General features: G+C 56.7%; 1 protein-coding gene across 1 annotated transcript in view; it reads left to right on the forward strand.

Moving 5' to 3' along the window:
- The window catches only part of EDAR (ectodysplasin A receptor), a 52,672-nt gene extending 35,300 nt beyond the window's left edge, over positions 1 to 17,372 (forward strand). The window contains exons 5-13 of the mRNA XM_010862982.1: positions 3,944 to 3,958; positions 4,222 to 4,372; positions 9,968 to 10,054; positions 11,319 to 11,444; positions 11,525 to 11,599; positions 11,705 to 11,777; positions 12,437 to 12,596; positions 13,742 to 13,802; positions 15,146 to 17,372. Of these exons, the coding sequence (XP_010861284.1) occupies positions 3,944 to 3,958; positions 4,222 to 4,372; positions 9,968 to 10,054; positions 11,319 to 11,444; positions 11,525 to 11,599; positions 11,705 to 11,777; positions 12,437 to 12,596; positions 13,742 to 13,802; positions 15,146 to 15,468 (1,071 nt within the window). The 3' untranslated portion in view covers positions 15,469 to 17,372. The remainder of the gene's footprint in view (positions 1 to 3,943; positions 3,959 to 4,221; positions 4,373 to 9,967; positions 10,055 to 11,318; positions 11,445 to 11,524; positions 11,600 to 11,704; positions 11,778 to 12,436; positions 12,597 to 13,741; positions 13,803 to 15,145) is intronic.
- The last annotated feature ends 2,633 nt before the right edge of the window (positions 17,373 to 20,005 follow it).

Genomic DNA, 20,005 nt, shown 5'->3' on the forward strand with positions numbered 1-20,005 from the left:
CCCACCACCTTCCACCCGCGGGGCAGCCCACCTGGGCTCCGTGTCTGTGTCCCTAAGTGGACCTCATCATAATAGCATCTCTGACCACCCAAATGAAGCAGATGCGTTGAATACTTAAAAGGAGACAACACATGTTGAGTGAGGAAAGAAAAACCAAGATATTTTTGGTATTTTTAGTAGTCTGGAAAAAAACTGAGGGTAAAAAGCTACTAATAGAAATATTTGTAATCAAAGCTATGGTGTTTCCAGTAGTCATGTATGTATATAAGAGGTGGACCATAAAGAAGGCTGAGCAGGGAAGAACTAATGCTTTTGAAGTGTGGTGTTGGAGAAGACTCTTGAGAGTCCTTTGGGCTGCAAGGAGATCAACCCTGAATATTCACTGGAAGGACTGATGTTGAAGCTCCAATACTTTGGCCACCTAATGGGGAGAACTGACTCATTGGAAAAGTCCCTGATGCTGGGAAAGATTAAAGGCAGGAGGAGAAGGGGGCGACAGAGGATGAGATGGTTGGATGGCATCACTGACTTAATGGACATGAGTTTGAGCAAACTCAGGGAGATAGTGAAGGCCAGAGAAGCCTGGTGGGCTGCAGTCCCTGGGTTTTCAAAGAGTTGGACATGACTTAGTGACTGAACAACAACAAATACATAGAGGATGAGATGGTTGGGTGGCATCACCAACTCAATGAACATGAGTTTTAGCAAACTCAAGGAGATGATGATGGACAGGGAAGCATGGTATGCTGCAGTCCAGGGCGTCGCATGGAGTTGCAAAGAGTCAGAAATAACTTAGTGACCACTGAACAGCAATAGAAATATTTGAGACATGTGGTTCCTATAATTCCCCCACCATTCTGTTATGTGTCAAAGTCTTCCCATAAAAACCAAAGTACAATTAGCCTGAAAGACAGAATCTTCCTTCAAGACAGCAGATTCCCCTTGGGAGGTGGAAAGTACAGCCCTGTAACCTGGTAACTGCCTCCCTCTGGTGGCCGCACAACCTATGCTACCAAGGGCTGCCAAGAGCAGTGGTGTAGGCTTCCTGGTGGTGATAATGGTAGAGGTGATGGAAGTGGTGATGATGAAGGTGATGATGGCAGTGGTCATGGTGATGATGGAGGTGGTGATGGAGGTGATCATGGTGATGATGGAGGTGATGTGGAGGTGATGATGGTAGGTGGTCTTGGTGATGATGGAGGTGGTGGTGGAGGTGGTGATGGAGGTGATCATGGTGATGATGGAGATGGTGATGGAGGTGGTCATGGTGATGATGGAGGTGGTGGTGGAGATGATGATGGAGGTGGTCATGATTATGATGGAGGTGGTGGTGGAGGTAATGATGGAGGTGGTCATGGTGATGATGGAGGTGGTGGTGGAGGTGGTGATGGAGGTGATCATGGTGATGATGGAGATGGTGATGGAGGTGGTCATGGTGATGATGGAGGTGGTGGTGGAGATGATGATGGAGGTGGTCATGATTATGATGGAGGTGGTGGTGGAGGTAATGATGGAGGTGGTCATGGTGATGATGGAGGTGGTGGTGGAGGTGGTGATGGAGGTGATCATGGTGATGATGGAGATGGTGATGGCAGTGGTCATGGTGATGATGGAGGTGGTGGTGGAGGTGATGATGGAGGTGGTCATGGTGATGATGGAGGTGGTGGTGGAGGTGATGATGGAGGTGGTCATGGTGATGATGGAGGTGGTGGTGGAGGTGGTGATGTCGGTGTTCATGGTGATGATGGAGGTGATGTGGAGGTGATGATGGAGGTGGTCATGGTGATGATGATGGAGGTGGTCATGGTGATGATGGAGGTGGTGGTGGAGGTGATGATGGAGATGGTCATGGTGATGATGATGGAGGTGGTCATGGTGATGATGGAGGTGGTGATGGCAGTGGTCATGGTGGTGATGGAGGTGGTGGTGGAGGTGATGATGGTGGTGGTCATGGCAGCAGCAGCATTTTGAACACTGCACCAAATCTTGTAGCCAGTTTGTCACCTGTTATTCACCCCCTCTGAACCACTGTATTGAGTTAAGAGGAGATAGAAAATAAGAATATACCCAAACGAGAGCACTGGGCATTAGTCTATAAGAAAAAGGAAATGCAGAAAGACCCTCCAAGGGAGAAACAAACTGAAAGTGAAAGACCCTTTAACATGAGGAGCTATCTTAAGCTTGCAGAAAATAACCTCAGTTCAGATATGTTGCTAGGGAGCCTCCAATTCCACCACCATCTCTGCTGTTGACTGACCCCACCTCCAGTCTCTCCAGGTTCTGGTCTTTGGTTCAGACACACTTCTTGAGCTGCAGACTTCTGTGTCCAGGTATCTGTCTGACAAGCTCTGACACAGAGGACCCATATTTGTCAAATGGGTGAAAAAAAAAAACCCCGTCTTAAGAGTGAGCTGTCCACATGCTTTCGTGTGGAGAAAGGCCATAGAGGAGGCCGAGGGTCAGAGCTCTAGGAGGCCTCCCTGGGTGTTGCCTCCCCCATGACAAGCTCTCACTGACAGCGTCCACTCCCTGCTGGACCCCTAGGATGGGGTGAGGTTCATGGTGGCTTCTACCCGCCTGCTCAAGAGAGGGGAAAGGGAGCCTAGGAGCCCCCCAGGGAAGCAGGTCTTTGGGAAGAAGCTACGTCCCTGTGGATGTGGAAGAAGATTCTAGAGGTCCCATCTGAACCTTAGTCTTGTCTTGGGCTCCTCATCTTAATCAACCTTTGAGGAACAGGAGAAGAAGGAAGAAAGAACTAGGGAAAGTCACAGTATAGACCAGAGCGTGAGAAATCTAGGCTTTACAGAAAGACAGGGCCCCAGAGCTCTATGTGAGCACCCGGCATTGGATCGGGAAAGCTGCTGAAGCTGCTGAACAGGCATTCACACCCCCATTCGCCCAGGACAGGCCAAGTGAGCCCTGAAAAGAGAAACCCAACAACTGGGCGGTTCTGTGCACCACAGGCCCCAGAAACCAGTGAAGGGTCGAATTCAGGCCCAGTTAGAGGACGCCCAGAGGGCTCCCGGAGGAACATGCTGGAACCTTGCAAACCTGGTCTTGGGGCTGTTCAGCTCATCACACCGCTGGAGCTGGGCACTGCTCAGAGGCCCCTCCCCTAGGAGGGGCCTCTGAGCCAGAAAGATAGAGGGGAGTTGCAGGGTGGTGAGCAGCCTCATCTGGGAGCTTCTGTGTGGGAGCCTTGGCCCCGTGGACCCCTCCCCCACCTCCCTGAGGTGCCCAGCACAGACTGTGGGGAGGGGTCAGGAGCGACCACCATCGCTTGGAAGCTGTGGGGGGCTGGCCTGGCACCCTGAGCAGGTGTTCCTGCAGGTGGCTCCCAGAGCAGCAAAGCGTGCATGTGAGAGCCTATGTGTAAACCTGCCTGGTGTGGCTCCTCTGGAGGGTGTTCTGAGACTGGCTAATTCCTGTTTACAAGATGCACAGGGTCTGAGGATAAAAGGCTCTTGAGGAAGGGCAGGCGGTGATGGGCACAGTAGGGTTGCTGATGGTCCAGCCCTCAAGGCTACAGTCCCCCCAGCCTCACCCCCCTGTCACGGGGCCAGGTGCACACAGCTGATAAACAAGAGATTAGAAAACAACCACAGAGAGACCCAGCAGAGGGCAGAGAGTTTTCATCTTGAGTCGTATGAAGGGACAACACCGCCAGCAGCTCTTTACTCACCGACATCTCCTGATGTGAACACCTCGGGTGTTTATAGGATGCGGGCCCAGAGAGGCAGAGTCCTCTGGGGGCTGGGGGACCTCAGTGGAAGCAGGCACAGACCTTTGGGAAGGCCCCAGGGGTGGCAGGGTCACGGCTGGCAGGCTGACATGGCAGGAGGGAGCTTTCTGGGTGTGAAGTCTTGTGGACAGCCATACTTGAACGCCTTGACCTTCTGGTAGAGAGATACAGCCCCATCGTGAGCTCACCAGGTGCCCTCACCTGAGTAGGAGGCAGGTGACTCTGGTTGTGACCTGGCTGCATCTCAGGCCCTCTGCCCTGACCACCCTAGACAGGGCCAAGGTCTCTGCTGCAGCCACGCCCTCCAGCCAGCTCCACTCCATCCCAGTCAGCAAGTGTCCAGCTCTTCCAGGAGGTCCCGGGAGCTCCTAGACACCCCTGCCCATAACTCTGCCCAGCTGCAGGCTATACCCTTGTGGGGGGGCCACACCTCCTTCTTGGGGCATGCCCCCCACCCCGTGCCTGGCTATGATGGTTAGAGAATAAGCCGTGGAACGGGCCGCTCACCTGTCTGCTCTGTCTCCCCCCTGCCCCGCCTGCACAGCTACTACATGCTGGAAAACAGACCGAGGAACATCTATGGCCTAGTATGCTACTCCTGCCTGCTGGCACCCCCCAACACCAAGGAATGTGAGTGTCTGCCCCGTCCAAGGTCCTGATGCAACCCTGACACCTCTCCTAACTTGGGAGCCGTAAGCTGGCTCCGGACAGCGGGGACACAGAGATGCTCCCGAGGGCCGGCGGGTGGGCAACAGGTCCCTGGGAGCGGGGGAGGGTTGGGTGGTAGAACTACACATCAGACGGGGGCTGACACCAGTTGAGGGACCTCTGTGAGCCTGAGTTTTCTGGGGGCGCTAAAATCTGAACCATCCATCTCTCACGATCCTTGCAAACACCCACAGCACCAAGGTGTTTTGCTGAGAACTGCAAAGCGCTCAGCAGTGGTAAGTTCTCACACGCAGTGTTTCAACATGTGTTGAAGGGAAGCCTGCAGAGTGACCACAGGGCACGTGACATAAACACTGAGGCCCTCGGTTTGGCCTCACCTCCGGCTGCCTTCTTCCTACCCTAACTCTGGTTTGATGCTCGTGGGTGCCTATTTAGGAGGAAGGGCTGGGGCCCCCTGCTTCAGAGAAGGTGGCAGATGGCCTCCTGTGTCTGTGGTCGGGAGACATGGATGAGGTGGGACAGGTGGACAGATGGAAGACAAGACGACTGGGAGGGAAGGGGGAGTCCGGTCCAGCACTGGGGCCCCCCTCCCACTCACGGGAGTTCCAAGGTCCACACGGGGGCCCTGCCCTCCTGGTTCTCCATGAGACCCTGCCCTCCCCATCTTCTCACAGTATCTTGTCGAGGAGACAAGACTCTTAGGAGGGCCTGAAGCACCAGGAGGAAGAGAGGAGGGCGAGAGGAGACAGTGGTGCCTTTCCTGCTTTGAGATCCTCTGGGAGAGATGCTCCGGATGGCAGGGCCACGGGCAGCGGGGGCTGTGGGGCAGGACTGATGCCTGCATGGAAGGCATTCCCTCCCTCCCAAAGTCCTTAAACAGATGAACCTGAGAAGGACAGTTTGTGGGTCTTTAAAGCGGAACATTCCCACCCAGCAAGACGCTCAGTTCAGTTCAGTCGCTCAGTTGTGTCCTACTCTTTGCGACCCCATGCATTGCAGCACGCCAGGCCTCCCTGTCCATCACCAACTCCTGAAGTTCATTCAAACTCACGTCCATCGATCATGCTAATTAATTCATAAATTAGAGGAGGCCCAGGCTTCCCTGGTGGCTCAGTGGTGTAGAACCCGCCTGCCAATGCAAGAGACACAAAAGATGCAGGTTTGATCCCTGGGTCAGGAAGATCCCCTGGAGGAGGGTATGGCAACCCACTACAGTATTCTTACCTGGGAAATCCCATGGACAGAGGAGCCTGGCGGGCTGCCGTCCATGGGATCACAAAGAGTCGGACAGGCTAAGCAACTGAACACACAGAGGCCTGGGGCTGCCCACAGGACGTGGTGTGGCCGGCTTCGATCCTGTCCCAGGGAGCTCTGGCATGCAATCCTGTCCTGGAAGACATTGAACACCCCTACCCACTAAGGATGGAATGTGGGGTTCATGCAGCTCCTCCCCATGGGCCTTCATCTAAAAGGTCACGGGGCCTGTGTCCTTATTCAGGCGAGACCGTGCTAGACACCCGCAGCCAGAGAGCTCTCAGCCTGGGAGGAGCCCCCTTCTCTCCTTCAACATGAGGCCCATTGTGTGGAGAGTCCTCGGCTCAGCCCATAATTTACGGCTTATCTAAAGAACAGCCCCAGCCAGGCCCCCAGGAGTGAGCTCACAGGATCTGGTCCTGAAGGAGGTCAGCAAGGAAGTGAGGCCGAGTTCAGGAACCTGGAGTCCCACTGGCGACCTTGGAAGTCACCTGACCTCTGTTTGTCCATCTGGGAAATGGGGCGATTCATTCAGTGAAGCTTCACAGGCCGATGTGGGGAGTGGAGCCTGCTTGGGTTGTGGTCTCCAGGATGGGCTCTGCCCCTCCCTCTGCACTCACCTTCCATCCTGGGCTCCTGCTCAAGGGTCAGCAGACAGGCCTGAAAGGCTGACTGTGACCAACTGACCAGCTGCCAGGAGGCCCACTCTAGGAAAACCAGGGGTCAGTCAGGTCTCTGGGCCCCGGGGCTGCCCACCTGGGCCCAGTGTCAGGGGTCTCGAGCCCCTCCCACCTGGATGCTGCCTCTGGTTGGACGTGATCACCTGGGCTGGCCCCCTGAGAAGTCAGCCCCCCAACACCCCAGGTTGCTGACAGTGGACCCTACAGATCACAGGAGAGAGTGTGGCATGGACCCCACATCTCAGGGCCGGAGCGGCCAGGCCCCGAGAAGATGTCCTGAGGCCGGAGCCCTGGGCTGCTCCCCCTTCCCGGTGTGCCGTGACCATTGGAGAAGTGCAGGGTGGGGCCTTGTGACAGCGTCTACTCCTGGGGAGATCCTTGACTGGGCACAGCTTTCTCATCCACCTGCCCGTCCAGCGTTGTGGGCAAGAAGGTGCCCGAGGAGCCCGGTTCAGGGCAAGTTCATCGCCTGACGGCCTGTGGGCTGCATGGACAGGGCAGCAGGCACCTTCCTCTCGGGCCGGGGTCAAGGAGGGGCCGTTCCAGGGAAGGAGGCCTGGAGCCAAGTCCAGGAGCACCAGCCAGTCCGTCCTCACGCCCCCTAGTGGTACCATGAGGAGGTGACGCCTGGGCCCCCACGGCCGGCTGAATACCAGCTGTTTATGAGACTGAATTTCTCTGCCAGTTGTGCACATCTACTGCTCGCTCCTGTCATGGGCATAGCAGCAGATCCCGGGGCCCGAGATGCATCCCCTGTGAGCAGCCAGGCCCTGACGGCTCTGCTATTGCCTCAGCCTCTGCACCAGGGCCACCCTGTAAGAATCCATAAAGTGTCTTTAAAAATCCAAACTGTTACCTACATGGAGGAGCCCTGGCTGGACTCTAATACAAACCATTGCCCACAGCCTGCGAGGGTTAACAGACCAGGGGCCCTAGTGACTCCTGCATCCAGCCCTGTGCCTGGTACTCAAAGACCCCAGAGGACAGTGGATGACAACTCACTGCCCCCCACCCCACCCTACCCCCAGCCAGCTCCTGACTCATCGCTGCTGAGTAGAACTTGCTCTGTTTGCAGACAGACCTTGTCTGGGCTCTCTGGCCTTGCCCACCCCTGTTACAATATGCCTCTCTTTGGTCCTTCAGAGCTCCTTCCTTCCAAGAGGAAGACTTGTGGACGGGGGACAGACCTGGCGACCACCCAACACCTAGGGACATTCTCACCTCAGCATCCAGCCCAGGAGACATGTGCTGGATGGACCAAAACCCCTCGACACTGAAGACCCATGCCCAGTGAGCCCTCACGGGGCCACGCAGGGTCCAGCAGGGCTGTCCTGAGGGCTCCCCCCACAGAGGTGCCCCCCAGCCACACAGCATCCTCCACTGTCAGATGTGCTCAGGGCAGGCCTTGTGTCTGATCCCCTGGGTCCGTGAGGAGCTCAGAGCTGCGCAGGCAATGCCAGCTGGAGGCCCCTGGGAAACCACAAATCGGGGCAGAGGCCCAGCTGCCACCTGATGGGGCGCAGGCACCCGAGGGCACAGGGATGTGTCACTGTGTGCCAGCCCTGCCTGTCGGGGGCAAAGGCGTTTCGTAAGCCTGGCCGCTGGCAGCTGTGGCTGTCTCTAGACCACAGGCCCGGGCGCGTCTGTGTCCCCAAGCCTGTCACCGCCCCGTGGGCAAGCCCAGCTGAAAGGGACAGGAACAGACAGAGACGAGAGACACCCACACACAGAGTCCATGGGCGTTTGTTTTCCTGAGATGCGGCTTCAGCTGCCTTAAGTCCCTCAAACACACAGGTCGGCCTGGTTCCCAGGGAACAGTCTGCTTTTGAGAGGAAACTGGCTGGTGCTTGAAGCTGCCCTGAGAGAGAAGGCAGAATCAATTCAGTCCCGCTTAAATCTCATTTCAGTTATGAGATGCGTCGTGAACTGGGGGGTGGGGCGGGGGAAAGGCTCTGGACACGCGCCGGAGCCCAGGAGAGGAGGAGAGACTCGCCTAGGGTCCCTCCCCCCCCCGCCCCACCACCTGCTGTCGCCTCACTGCAGCCTCTACATGGGCTCTGGGCGGCCCTGGCAGCTCAGCGCCCCAGGCTCCGGAGGGTGTGAAGGGCCCACCATGGCCCCCAGGCCCTCAGCCCCGCCCTCTTGTCAGGAGCGCTAAGACTCACCCAAAGGCCTGCCCTCCGCAGGCAGGCAGCCTGGGGAATGGGCCTCCCTGCTGAGTGTGGAGAGCTGGGGGCAGCCCCGACAGTGACGGAGGGCAAAGGGCAAAGGCCAGGTGCTCAGAGGGTGAAGGAGCTGGGCTACAGGAGCCAAAATCTCCAGCCAAGACGCCTCTGGTCCGGACATCAGACCAGCTGGCAGCATTCCAAGGATGAGCAAGGCCACTCTGGTAGGGGAGCATGGCTGGGGGGACTGTGTGCCCCCACCCCCAGCAAGGCCATCCTGGTGCGCCCCGCCCCGCCCCCTCAGTGCTCTCCGACACAGTTCATTTTCTAACAGAAGCATGGTCACTTGGCGGCAGTCCCCAGCCTGCCATCCTTCCTGGCCTCCGCCCTCTGGTATCTGTAGTTTCCTGCTGGCTTTAAAAGGCGAGAAGATCAGTTCCCGGTCTGCTTGCTGGACATAGAGGTGTGGAAGATTCAGCCGGGAGTCTCCCCGCCACCACCCCTGGAGCTGTGATGTAGAAATTTGCTCTCCCCAGAGGCCCCAGGCACTGCCCAGGTCCAGGTCCCACAAGGCAGGGGGGCCGGCCTTGGACATGGGGCTCACTGTCCCCACTCAGGCAAACCTGTGGCACGAATGTCCCCAGACCCAGAGAGAAAAGCAAGACAGGAGGAAACATGAGAACAAGACCTCATATGCTAGGCTGCTTCAGTCACGCCCGACTCTTCACAACCCCATGGATGGTAAACAAAATGAAATCCTCCCTACTAACCCCAAACCTCAAGTCCTGCCTAAGAAAGGCCCACCATCGGGCGACTTGATAGGGCAGCCTGCCTGTGGCTCCGCTGACCACAGAACCAGATTCCAAGTCACCCTTGCTGGGAGACACCTCTTACAATGGAGCTGAGTTTATGAATCACGGTTAAAGGGAAGGAAACTTCATTTCTGTTCTAACACCACTTGGTCACAACTATTTTGGAAACTTCTCAAAGGAAAATCCTGGAGAAAAATCCATCAAAATGTCAACTCTAGACCTCAAGGCTGTGGGTGAACCTTTCGCTTCTCTCATGTTCTGATGTTTTCCCAATGTTTGATCGTGAGTGTGTATTAAAAGTATTAACACTCCATTCCTGTTTGATTAATGGAAGGAACCGCTCTGGTGTCCCCCCAAACTCACGTGCACACCTGCCCCTCACCTGCTCGTGGGGACCAAGTCTGAATCTTGGACTGAGCAGGTGTGACCCCATGTGTCCAGTGTAAGAAGCAAGGAGCTGGCAAGGTCAGGGGCTCTCGGGGATGAAGGTACTGCCGGCCCAGCCCTTTCCTCATGAGGATCTTCCTCATGAGGACTCTGGGTCCCTGGAGCCAGGGCTCCCCCTGCAGCCTGCGCTCTGTCTCCAAGGCTGGGGCAATGGGGGTCTCTTGAGGGACCCACGATCGGTCACTGCTGTCCCTGCAGGTGTGGGAGCCTCCTCGGGAGTTTCTGCCAACTTCCCCCGCACGCCTGGCAGCAGCACCCTATCCCCGCCGCAGCTTGCCCACAAAGGTAAGGGGGGCACAGGTGCCGGGCCCAGCGGGAGTTGGGGGTGAGGGGAGACAGGCGACTAGCAGGACGGGACCTCCCACCTCCCTCACTTCCCTCACGTGACAACCACACTGGGAGTTAGTGATTTCTCTGTGAGAGGGGACCAGTCCCTCCACAGATGTTGGGGTCACGGCGACCACGTTGGTGATCCGGGCACACGAGGTAGGGGCTGGAGGGACGTCAGCCCCCTGGGCTTTGGGCCTGACTCAGATGAGCCTTGATGGCTTTAAGTAAACCTGCTGACCTCACATTTTACTCACCCCTAAGTCCTCAGGGGTGGGGCTGCAGGGCCCTGGCCTCACTTTCTCTTGGAGCAAAACTGGGTGCTGGGCCCTCCCTCGCAGTGCTCCCACTCCGCCCGGCTTGAAAGCACCTTCGGGCCCAGGTCTCGGGCTCAGGCACCTTCAGAGTCCCAGGGCACAGCCTGCCAGCTGGACCCTTGCCCTCATCCATGGGGAGCATCAGGGCAGGGCCTCTGCTGAGGTTCTAGACTCACTTCCTTCAGGACAGAGGTGGCACCCCACAGACGAGGGGAAGACACCAGGCCCACTCAGATCTGCTTCCAGACACACCCCACCTGGGTGGCGGGGGACACGTGCCCATTGCCCACTTAAAGCGGGGAGACTTCCTTGAGGTCCAGACACCTGGATGGGGTCCCTTCCATTTGGGTGGGGGGCTGGATCCTGCTTCGTTCCCTCAGAAAATCAGGACAGGTCTCCCTTCCTAGGGAGATGCGGGCAGGGCGCTGAGCAGGGGAAGAAAGGGGAGGTCCCCATGCTGTCTCAGCTGGTGGGCCCTGATCACACAGAGCCCAAGGCCGCATGAGATGCTGGAACCAGCCCGAGAGCCTACCCTTGGAGGTGATGCTTCTACCTGGCTTTGCGGGGAAAAAGTCCTGGACTAAACTGTCTTCAGGACAGTTTAGCTCGTGGGCCCCCCTTCCTCCAGTCCACTTGCTGGGTACCCAAAGAAACAGAACCAATGTCAGACACCCAGAGAGCACCCTCAGGGTCTGCTGCTGCTGACCAGCGTGGGCTGGACTGGTGGTCCCGATGTGATGGCCAGAGCAGGTGTACAGGGCTCGGTGCTCGGGCGAAGCCGGGGTTTTGAATTCCAATGGTCTGCTGGAGGGTTTGGTGGCAGGGCCCCTGCTTACCGGGCCACAGCCTGGCGGGGCAGGGGGGCCTGATCCCTGAGGCATGGCCTTCTCTCCCGACCACAGCAGAGCTCTCAGGCCAAGGACACCTGGCCACCGCCTTGGTCATTGCCATGTCCACCATCTTCACCATGGCCGTCGCCATCGTCCTCATCATCATGTTCTACATCCTGAAGGCCAGGCCGTCCGCCCCAGGTACTGCCCCGCCCCCCACACCCCTCACCAGCCCCCTCCCCCTGATGCCAGCTGGCCACTCATGCCCCCTGTCCCCTCAGCCTGCTGCCCCAGCGCCCCCGTGAAGAGCCCAGAAGCCCCCGTGAGCGAGGAAGAGGAGAAGAAAGAGTCCAAAGGTGGGCAGCAGCCCCTGGAGCCCACAGTAGGAGGTGGGGGGCTGGAGCATGCCCCCCAACCCCTAAGGAGGCCGGGCCCTGACCCCCTCTCTCCCACCCCCACAGACAACGTGGTGATCTTCTCCGAGAAGGACGAATTTGAGAAGCTGACGGCGGCTCCAGCCAAATCGGCTAAGAGGTGAGTCAGGGAGGCAGCCCGGCTGAACTGGGGGGGGGTCTTTGGGGTCCGAGCAGGAAGGGGAGCTGGGCCTGTGGGGGACACAGGGTGGGGGCGGTGGCCCAGGGTCCTCAGTGCCCACGCCCCTGCCTGCTCTGCCCTGGGACCTGAAACCGCTGGCTGTTGGCTCCGTGTCTCGGCCTCCAGTGGGCACTGGGTGGGGCTGGGTCTCTGTCACCTAGTCACCAGCACATACGGTCCTTTGTTCTTGAGTTAGTCTTCAGCCAAACCACAGGAAGCAAGCAGAGTGCCTATAGGTTGTTTTTCATCCGAGTGGAATGATTTTGGGGGCATGACTAGGGCCATGGCCTGGGCAAGGGACAGGGTGTGACTGGAGCCTACCTCCTGTGGGTATCCCGAACCCCTCTCCTTCTCAAAGCGGCTCCCCCTCACTCTGGGCATCTGCCAGACCTGGTGCTGCAGGAGCCCGTCTGCCCGGTGCAGACTTGGGCCCACAGAGTGGCGTCTCTCCACCTCGCAGTCTGTTCCCGAGCCTTTAGGGAAAGCAGAGACAAGCTAGGGAAAGCAGGGACAGGTTTCTGCACCCACGGTCACCACCCCTGGGGCAGCGGGCCAGGCCGGCTGGCACGGTGCCCTTTACCATGGTCCTGTCTCTGCAGCGAGAACGACGCCTCATCAGAGAAGGAGCAGTTGCTGAACCGGAGCCTGGACAGCGACGAGGAGCCGGCCCCAGATGGGCAGGGCCCCCCGGAGCTGTGCCTGCTGTCGCTGGTCCACCTGGCCAGGGACAAGTCAGCCACTGCCACCCGGGCGGCCGGGGTAAGGCCTACACCCAACTCCCCCACAAACGCCGCCTTCTGCTGAATGCACCTTGCCAGCTCTGGGGGTTTCTCCCTTGGGCCCCAGCAGAAGACAGGTTCAGAATCTGAGACTAAAGACAGGGAAGTTAGTTCTCTCGTCATACAGCTTGAGAGAAGAAATGAAGAAATAGTGAGCCAAGAGAAAAAAAGGTTAAATTGCCGGGAACAGCACAAGACAGGAGAGTCCCTTGTAAATGTACTGGAATAGGTCCAACCAGACAAGATGCACATGTGGGCACATACATGCACATGCGCGTGCACACACACACACAAGCCTGCTGCCCAGAGGCTGGGCGTGCCCCACATGGGGGCCAAGGTGCACCAGGGGGGGTCACTGTCCCCACCTGGGCCTGTTAGCTCTGCTCCTGGCATCACTGCTCATGGTGAAGGTGCCCAGTTGGAGTTGCTGTGGGGTCTTGACAGGAATATGCCCTGGTGCCCAGTTCACTGACCTCTGGGGGTGGGGGCTGTGGAGTTGTCCAAAGAGGGTGGCTCCAAGGGGCCTTGTGTACCCGCCCCCCCTGCCAGGCCCCCAGCTGCCCACCCTGCAGGGACAGGGCTGCATAGCTCTGTGGCTATGGAAACCCCACCCCTACCCCTTGGTGAGCTGGGCCGGAGGGTCCGTCCTTCTGGAGAGAGTGAAGCCAGTGAAGCCGGATGTGGCCTCTGGTTGTCTGTGAGTCTGAATGTCCAGTGGAGCAGAGAAGCCCCGTGGACACTGAGGGCGCCGAGCCGGGGAGGGCTTTCTTCTGTGAATGTGACTGACGTTCTGGCGAGAATGTAGCTCAGCATTTCTGACACGGAATCAGAAAGGGCCCCCACTGACATGGAGATGGAAGACGTGGGCCTGTGCTGCTGACACCCACTTTGTGAAAATTCATACTCTCTTAACTTTTTCTGGGATTCCCTGGTAGCTCAGTTGGTAAAGAATCTGCCTGCAATGCAGGAGACCCTGGTTCAGTTCCTGGGTTGGGAAGATCCCCTAGAGGAAGGCATGGTGACCCACTCCAGTATTCTGGCCTGGAGAATCCCATGGACAGAAGAGCCTGGCAGGCTGCAAAGAGTTGAACATGACTGAGCGACTTTCACTAACTTTTTTCACAGATTCAGAGTCGAAGGAAGAAGATACTGGATGTGTATGCCAGTGTGTGTGGTGTTGTGGAAGGTAAGGGGAGGTGTGGGGCCCTGACTCCCCAGGGACCCTCCAGCACTCTGGGTGTCCCAGGAGAGGCTGAGAAGAACCGCCTTCCAAGTTGCTCATCAGCTTGGGTGGTGGGGACTAGGGGCAGGCCAACGGAGGTGTGGAGGGACATGTGTTTCAGTTTATTTTCTCTCTGCTGTTCAGGTGGGTGATGTCTGTTCTGCCGTCCAGCTCACTAACTCGTCCCTCTTCATTCTGCCATGGAGCTCATCCACTGAGCTTTAATCTTGATTATTACCTTTTTCAGTTCCAACATTTCCATTTGGTTCTCCTTTACATTTTCTATCTTTTGTTAAGGTATTCTATTCTTTTTTCATTTGTTTCAAGTATGTTTGTAATTACATGTTGAAGTACTTTGATCACAACTTCTTTACAATCCTCGCCAGATAACCTAACATCTCTGTTATCCTTGTCAGCATTTACTGATGGTCTTTTTTCATGCATTTGAGGTCTTCCTGGTTCTTGGCGTGATGAGTGACTCTCTGTTGAAACTGGAACAGTTTCACATGACACTCTGAGACTCGGGGTCTCATCTGAACCCTCTGTGCGGCTGCTTTCCTCTGACATACCTGAGTCAAGGAGGGGTGCCCCTGTCACCCCCAGGTGGCTGTGGATCTTTGAGCCCAGCCTGTGCAGGGGTATGTGTAGACATCCACTGCTCTGAGTGGTCTCTACCAACACCGTGGTGGCAGGGAGGCCTGTGACCAGCTGCTGGATGAGGAGAAAGCCAGGGTCCCTGCCTGGCCTCCCGGGGTGGACGCCTAGGCTCCTGTCCCATTTTGCTGGCATTGGAGGGAGTGGCACCAGGGTTGTCCTATGGCGTTTCACTGTATGAAGGCAGATACTGTCTTCGTCTTGCGAAGAGAGCATTCCACCTGTGCTGGTTGGTGGGTTTTCAGCTGTACTTAGAAGGAGGAAGAGGGGAAAGCATGGAGTGAACACTTCCTGGTTGAGTCTAACATATAGCAGGGTCCAAGGACCGCTAGGGCACTGATGTGGCTCAGGTGACCCATGCAGGACTGTCCTTGGAGCACCTTTTAAGAATGACCTTGGTCCCCTAAAGGGACCTGATACTGGGAGGGTCACCTGACTAGGTTGGCTGCGTCCGATGGAGCTGCTGGGGTCAGGGGAATGGACAGGCTTCGAGTGTGGCTGGCAGTGTCCCAGGAGTTGTTCGCCTGAAGCATGCATTCTTTGTGGATTTCTGCAATTTGTGTTATATTTTACGATTTTAAAAAAGGTTCTATAAATCCTGTTCAAGGGTGTCACACTTCTGCTGACGTCTGACGTGGCTCTTTGTCCCTCAGGCCTCAGCCCCACGGAGCTGCCCTTCGACTGCTTGGAGAAGACCAGCCGGATGCTCAGTGCCACGTACAACTCGGAGAAGGCGGTGGTGAAGACGTGGCGCCACCTGGCCGAGAGCTTTGGGCTCAAGCGGGACGAGATTGGTGGCATGACAGACGGGCTGCAGCTGTTTGACCGCATCAGTACGGCCGGCTACAGCATCCCCGAGCTTCTCACCAAGCTGGTGCAGATTGAGCGGCTGGACGCTGTAGAGTCCCTGTGTGCGGACATCCTGGAGTGGGTGGGGGTCCCGCCACCTGCTGCCCCGCCACCCCCTGCATCCTGAGCAGGGCCGCAGTCCCCAAGGCTAGGCTGTCTCCTCTGCACACCAGGGGCACCTTGCTGGTCCGAGGAACAGGAGGACACAGGCCTGTCTCCCAGTCTAACCAGATAGAAGATCCGTGTGGACATGAGGTTACACTGGCCTCACCAGGTGCAGTGAGTCTGTGTGCATCTATCTGGCCCGCCCCACTTGCTCCTCCATGGATGCGGTCGGCACCGCCCGGCGTGCACCAGCGGTGCCTGGAGGACACAGTGAAGCCTATCTGTCCTGTGGGGAGTTCACCGCCCCAGGGGACATATTTTTCTGGAAGACCGCACACAGCCCAAGGGGGTGTGGGAACGGGGGCACAGCTTGGGGGAGCTGCTTCCCTGGGGGGGGCGTGGGGGCGCCCCATGAGGAACACAGCTCTGACGTTGGGAAAAGGCTGCAGAGGCACCACGTCCTCCCGCTCCAGGCTCAGTGAGGGTCTGCACCGCCTGCGGGACCCCGGGCTCACTGTCCCCGAGGCCCTTCTGCCTGCAGGATGCCTGCCTCCCACGGATGTCCAATCAAGGGCAGCCTCCTGGCTTCACTCAGTGCTGCACAAGTCCAGCCTCAGGACCCGGGGTCCCTGAACTGCCTCTGCTTTCTTTCTCGAGCGGACTGGACCCTCTGGGGCAGTAGTGCTCAGGGACACAAGTTGTTTGCTTCAAACAGAAATGAGGGGTTGGCTCTGCTTGGAAAGGGAAACAGCCATGGAACCCTCAGGCTCCAGAGGGTCTTGGACAGGGATGTGCCTCGTGGGCCTTCTGAGCCCCTCAGGGAACGTGGGGTCTGTAGCCATGGGGACCTGGTCTGCTCGTGCCAACAGGGGCCGATTTCTTCCCCTCCCAGGGCTCAGTTTGCTTCTCTTCTGCAAATAGGTTATTCTGTGATTCTAAGTCAGAGAAAGTAAAGTTGGGGTGAGCAGATCTGAAGGAGGTCTGGAGACCATGCCAGGCCTTCCGTGGATGTGAGTGCACTGTGAGCTGTAGGGGAAACGGGAATGAAAACAGAACTGAGTTCTCACAGTAACTTTAAGTGTCCGGCAGACACTGAGAGAGGGGCTTAACAGCCTTGTTCTGGCAAATTCTCTGAGGACATCTGCTGTGGCCAGAACCAGGAACCAGGGGTGATCAGGCAGGTTGAGGGTGTTTAACTGTGAATTCTCTGCTCAGCCCCCAGGGACAGACCTGACCCTGTTGTTCCTAAATTGAAACCAGTCTCTGGCTTATACTTTTGTGAAATGACAAGTCCCATGACTGACAAATGCTTCTGGGGAGGAAACCAGGTGTATGCGGAGGGCGGCACGCAACCTCCGGCCCTGAACGCAGAACATGTGGCCATTTAACACCATTGTTGTCTGTGGTGTCGGCCTGCTGTGCCCCTCAGGGCACACTCACACACAGCCTGGTTACCCTCAGTCCCCGTGGCCCCTTGGCACAATCCCGGCTCTGTGCTGCTGCTGCTGCTGAAGCCACCTTCTCTGAGGCTGCGGACGTCAGAGGAGGTAGAGCGGGCGGCCACAGGGCTGGCGGTGCCAGGCCTGTCTTGGGGGCTCAGCCCGCCATGTGCAGGGAGTTTGTCCTGACAGTGACTCAGTCCTTCGTCATCTGCTTACCTGGAGACAAACCCAGGCAGGAACCACTCTGGAGGGCTTGAGCCTACAGGATGGGTTCAGATCACTGAGTCTACAAGGACTCTCACCGAGCGAAGCTGGGCTCCCCCTGCTGTCCTGTATGGCCACAGCCACTGTTCCTGCTGAAATAAACACACTCAGAAATCACCTCGGCCAGAGCTGTGGGCCCTGGCCAGTGGAATCTTCATTGTCAATGTTTGTGTCTAGGTCTGTTTGTATAACTTATTATGTTTTACAATTTCAATAAACTAATAACAAGAAGACCCCTGGCTTCCAGGGATTGGCTGGGGGAGGGGCGGGGCGGGGTTGGGGGCGGTGTGGGTAGGCAGGTCTGTGGCTCTGCTCCTGGCTGTCACCTGTGTGTGATGTGCTATGGGAGTCCCATCTGGCTTTTTCCCCCCAACAAGGGCTGCCTCCTCATCAGTGGGAGCCAAGGGGTTGGAGCAGGAGCCCAGGCGGGCACTGCCGCTCCAGTGATCACTGTCCAGCCAGGCTACCCGGCGGTTCCCTAACTTGGGGAAGTGAAAGTCGCTCAGTCATGTCTGACTCTTTGCAACCCCATGGACTGTAGCCTGCCAGGCTTCTCTGTCCATGAATTCTCCAGGCAAGAATACTGGAGTATTCTCTAGTTCCCTTCTCTAGGGGTTCTTCACAACCCAGGGATTGAATTCTTTACTGTCTGAGCCATCAGGGAAGGCCTAACTCAGGGAAGACCAGCTCTAAAGAGACAGCAGGACAGGAGGAGGAGGCCTGAGAAGGGGACAGAGGAGGCGCCCGTGGATACCACAAGGGCAGGGCACTGCACGAGGACCGAAGGGGCTCAGGGAGTTTTGTGATGACACAGCAGAGGGCCCACGGCGGGGTGGCAGTGACAGCAGGTAAAGACCAGAGGGACAAACAGAGCTTTTGAGAATTCCTACAAGACAGGACCTGTGCCTTGGTGCCACCAGCAAGAAGATAGCTCACCCTGGCAGGGTCCCTGGTGTCCTGAGACCGTAGGGCCTGAGCATGGCCAGCAGATGCCTGGGGCGGCCACCTGCCTGCCGTCCTTTCTGCTGCCTAGGATCCTCCCACCTGGAATCTCCTCAAGAGTCCTGTGCAGGGTCACCATGCCTCTTGCCCCCATACTCAAACAGAACCTATTGTGCGATCACGATACACACACACACTGTGTCCTGAACCTGAACACGGCAACCCAGAAGCTGTCAGCACAGGCTCATCTAGATGAATAAACTGTGACTCAGAAGGGCTGTGTTCAGGGTCACAGCAATTTCTAGCCCACCTGCCACTTCCACAGCCAAGAGGCTGGCGGGGCCATCCAGACATCTCAGCTTCACCAGCATCCTGGCGGGTTGTCCACACACACCAGCCTCACCAGCATCCTGGCAGGGAAGCAGTCAAGCTTAGAAGGACTAGAGGCACTTCCACACCCTCCAGGGCACCCCAGGGCAGTTAATTCAGACTCGATGGTGGCGGGGGAGGGAAAGGACTCTTTAAAGCCCACCCTGGTGACTGCAATGAGCAGCCCAGACAGACTGAAAGCTCACTGCTTTAGACGAGGGACTGGGAAATGGGGCACGGAGGGTCACCCACCCTCATCTCAGTTGTGGAGTCACTGAAGGTGAGACCATGGCGGGGGCACACCTGTGTGTTCCAACACACGCTCCCTGTGCACTTACATGTGTGTAGAATTTTAAATGTGAAAAAAATACTTTTAAACAGCAGCAGAACATTAAAAATAGAAACAGGAGTTCTGTTTTCTTTCTGTGTCACCTTGTGTTCCCCATACCCCAACAGCCCTTAGACGCGCACCCTCATGCACATTGAATACAGAGCTTCAGAGTTGAGTCTCACTCATTTATCATTTTCTTTGTCATTTCATCTCGCCTTTTAGAATTTCTGAAACCACTCTGCTTCCTCCTGAGGTACGTCCTTTAGAGGTTTAGGTGGAGCTTGGTGTTGCTGAGTGTTTGGTTTGTCTGAAATGTCCTGGGAAGGGTGATGATAAGGACGCCTGGGCAGATGGCTGTGGGGAGTCACCCACCTGAGCTGCCCTTTCAGCTGACCTGTCTTCTCTCTTGGCTGCATGTAAGCGTCTGCTGGTCTTTGGTGTCCTTCCGTTTCTTCCAGTTTGATGTTTCTAAGGAGCGATCTCTTTGCACCTGTCTTGCTGCTAGTTCATTTGGCTTCTTGAACGGAGAGTTGTGTTTTCCATCCTTCTCGTTTTATCCCCAGCCACGCTTTTCTCGGATCTCTCTGCTGTGTTTTCTCCTGCTGGGGCACGTTTACACTTGTGTTAGATCCTTTCATGCTTCATCCTCCACGTAAGAGAGTCTTCTAGGTTTTCATCCTGCATAATTACTATGACCAGTTCTCCTTTCAATCTTATCTATTGTCTGATTTCAACAGTTACATTTTCATTTCTGTAAGCTACTTTTTGGAAAACTTTACAGTCCATTTTGTTAGTCTCTTGTCTCTTCATAGTACCTCTAGCCATCTTGCTTCTTTGAACCTAGCTAACGTGGCTTATATTCCACTTTGGTATCTCAGCTGTTCTCTTCAATAGTCCAGTGTCGCTGAGGCAGGGTCCCACACGCCCTCTGAAGACTTGTTGTTGTTTAGTCACTAAGTCATGTCCGACTCTTTGCGACCCCACAGAGGAGCCTCCTCTGTCCACGGGAGGATAGAGGAGGCAAGAATACTGGAGTAGGTTGCCCTTCCTCCTCTAGGGGATCTTCCCTTGCTGGGGATCAAACTGCGTCCTCGCACTGGCGGTTGATTCTATGCCACTGAGCCACCTGGGAAGCACCCTGCAGACAGGGTCTCATCACCTGTATTGCCTTCAGAGGTCCCAACTCTGCAAAGATCATGGTTAACCCACCA

The sequence above is a fragment of the Bison bison genome, unplaced genomic scaffold (assembly GCF_000754665.1).
Source record: "Bison bison bison isolate TAMUID 2011002044 unplaced genomic scaffold, Bison_UMD1.0 scf7180017864486, whole genome shotgun sequence".
Taxonomy (NCBI): Eukaryota; Metazoa; Chordata; class Mammalia; order Artiodactyla; family Bovidae; genus Bison; species Bison bison.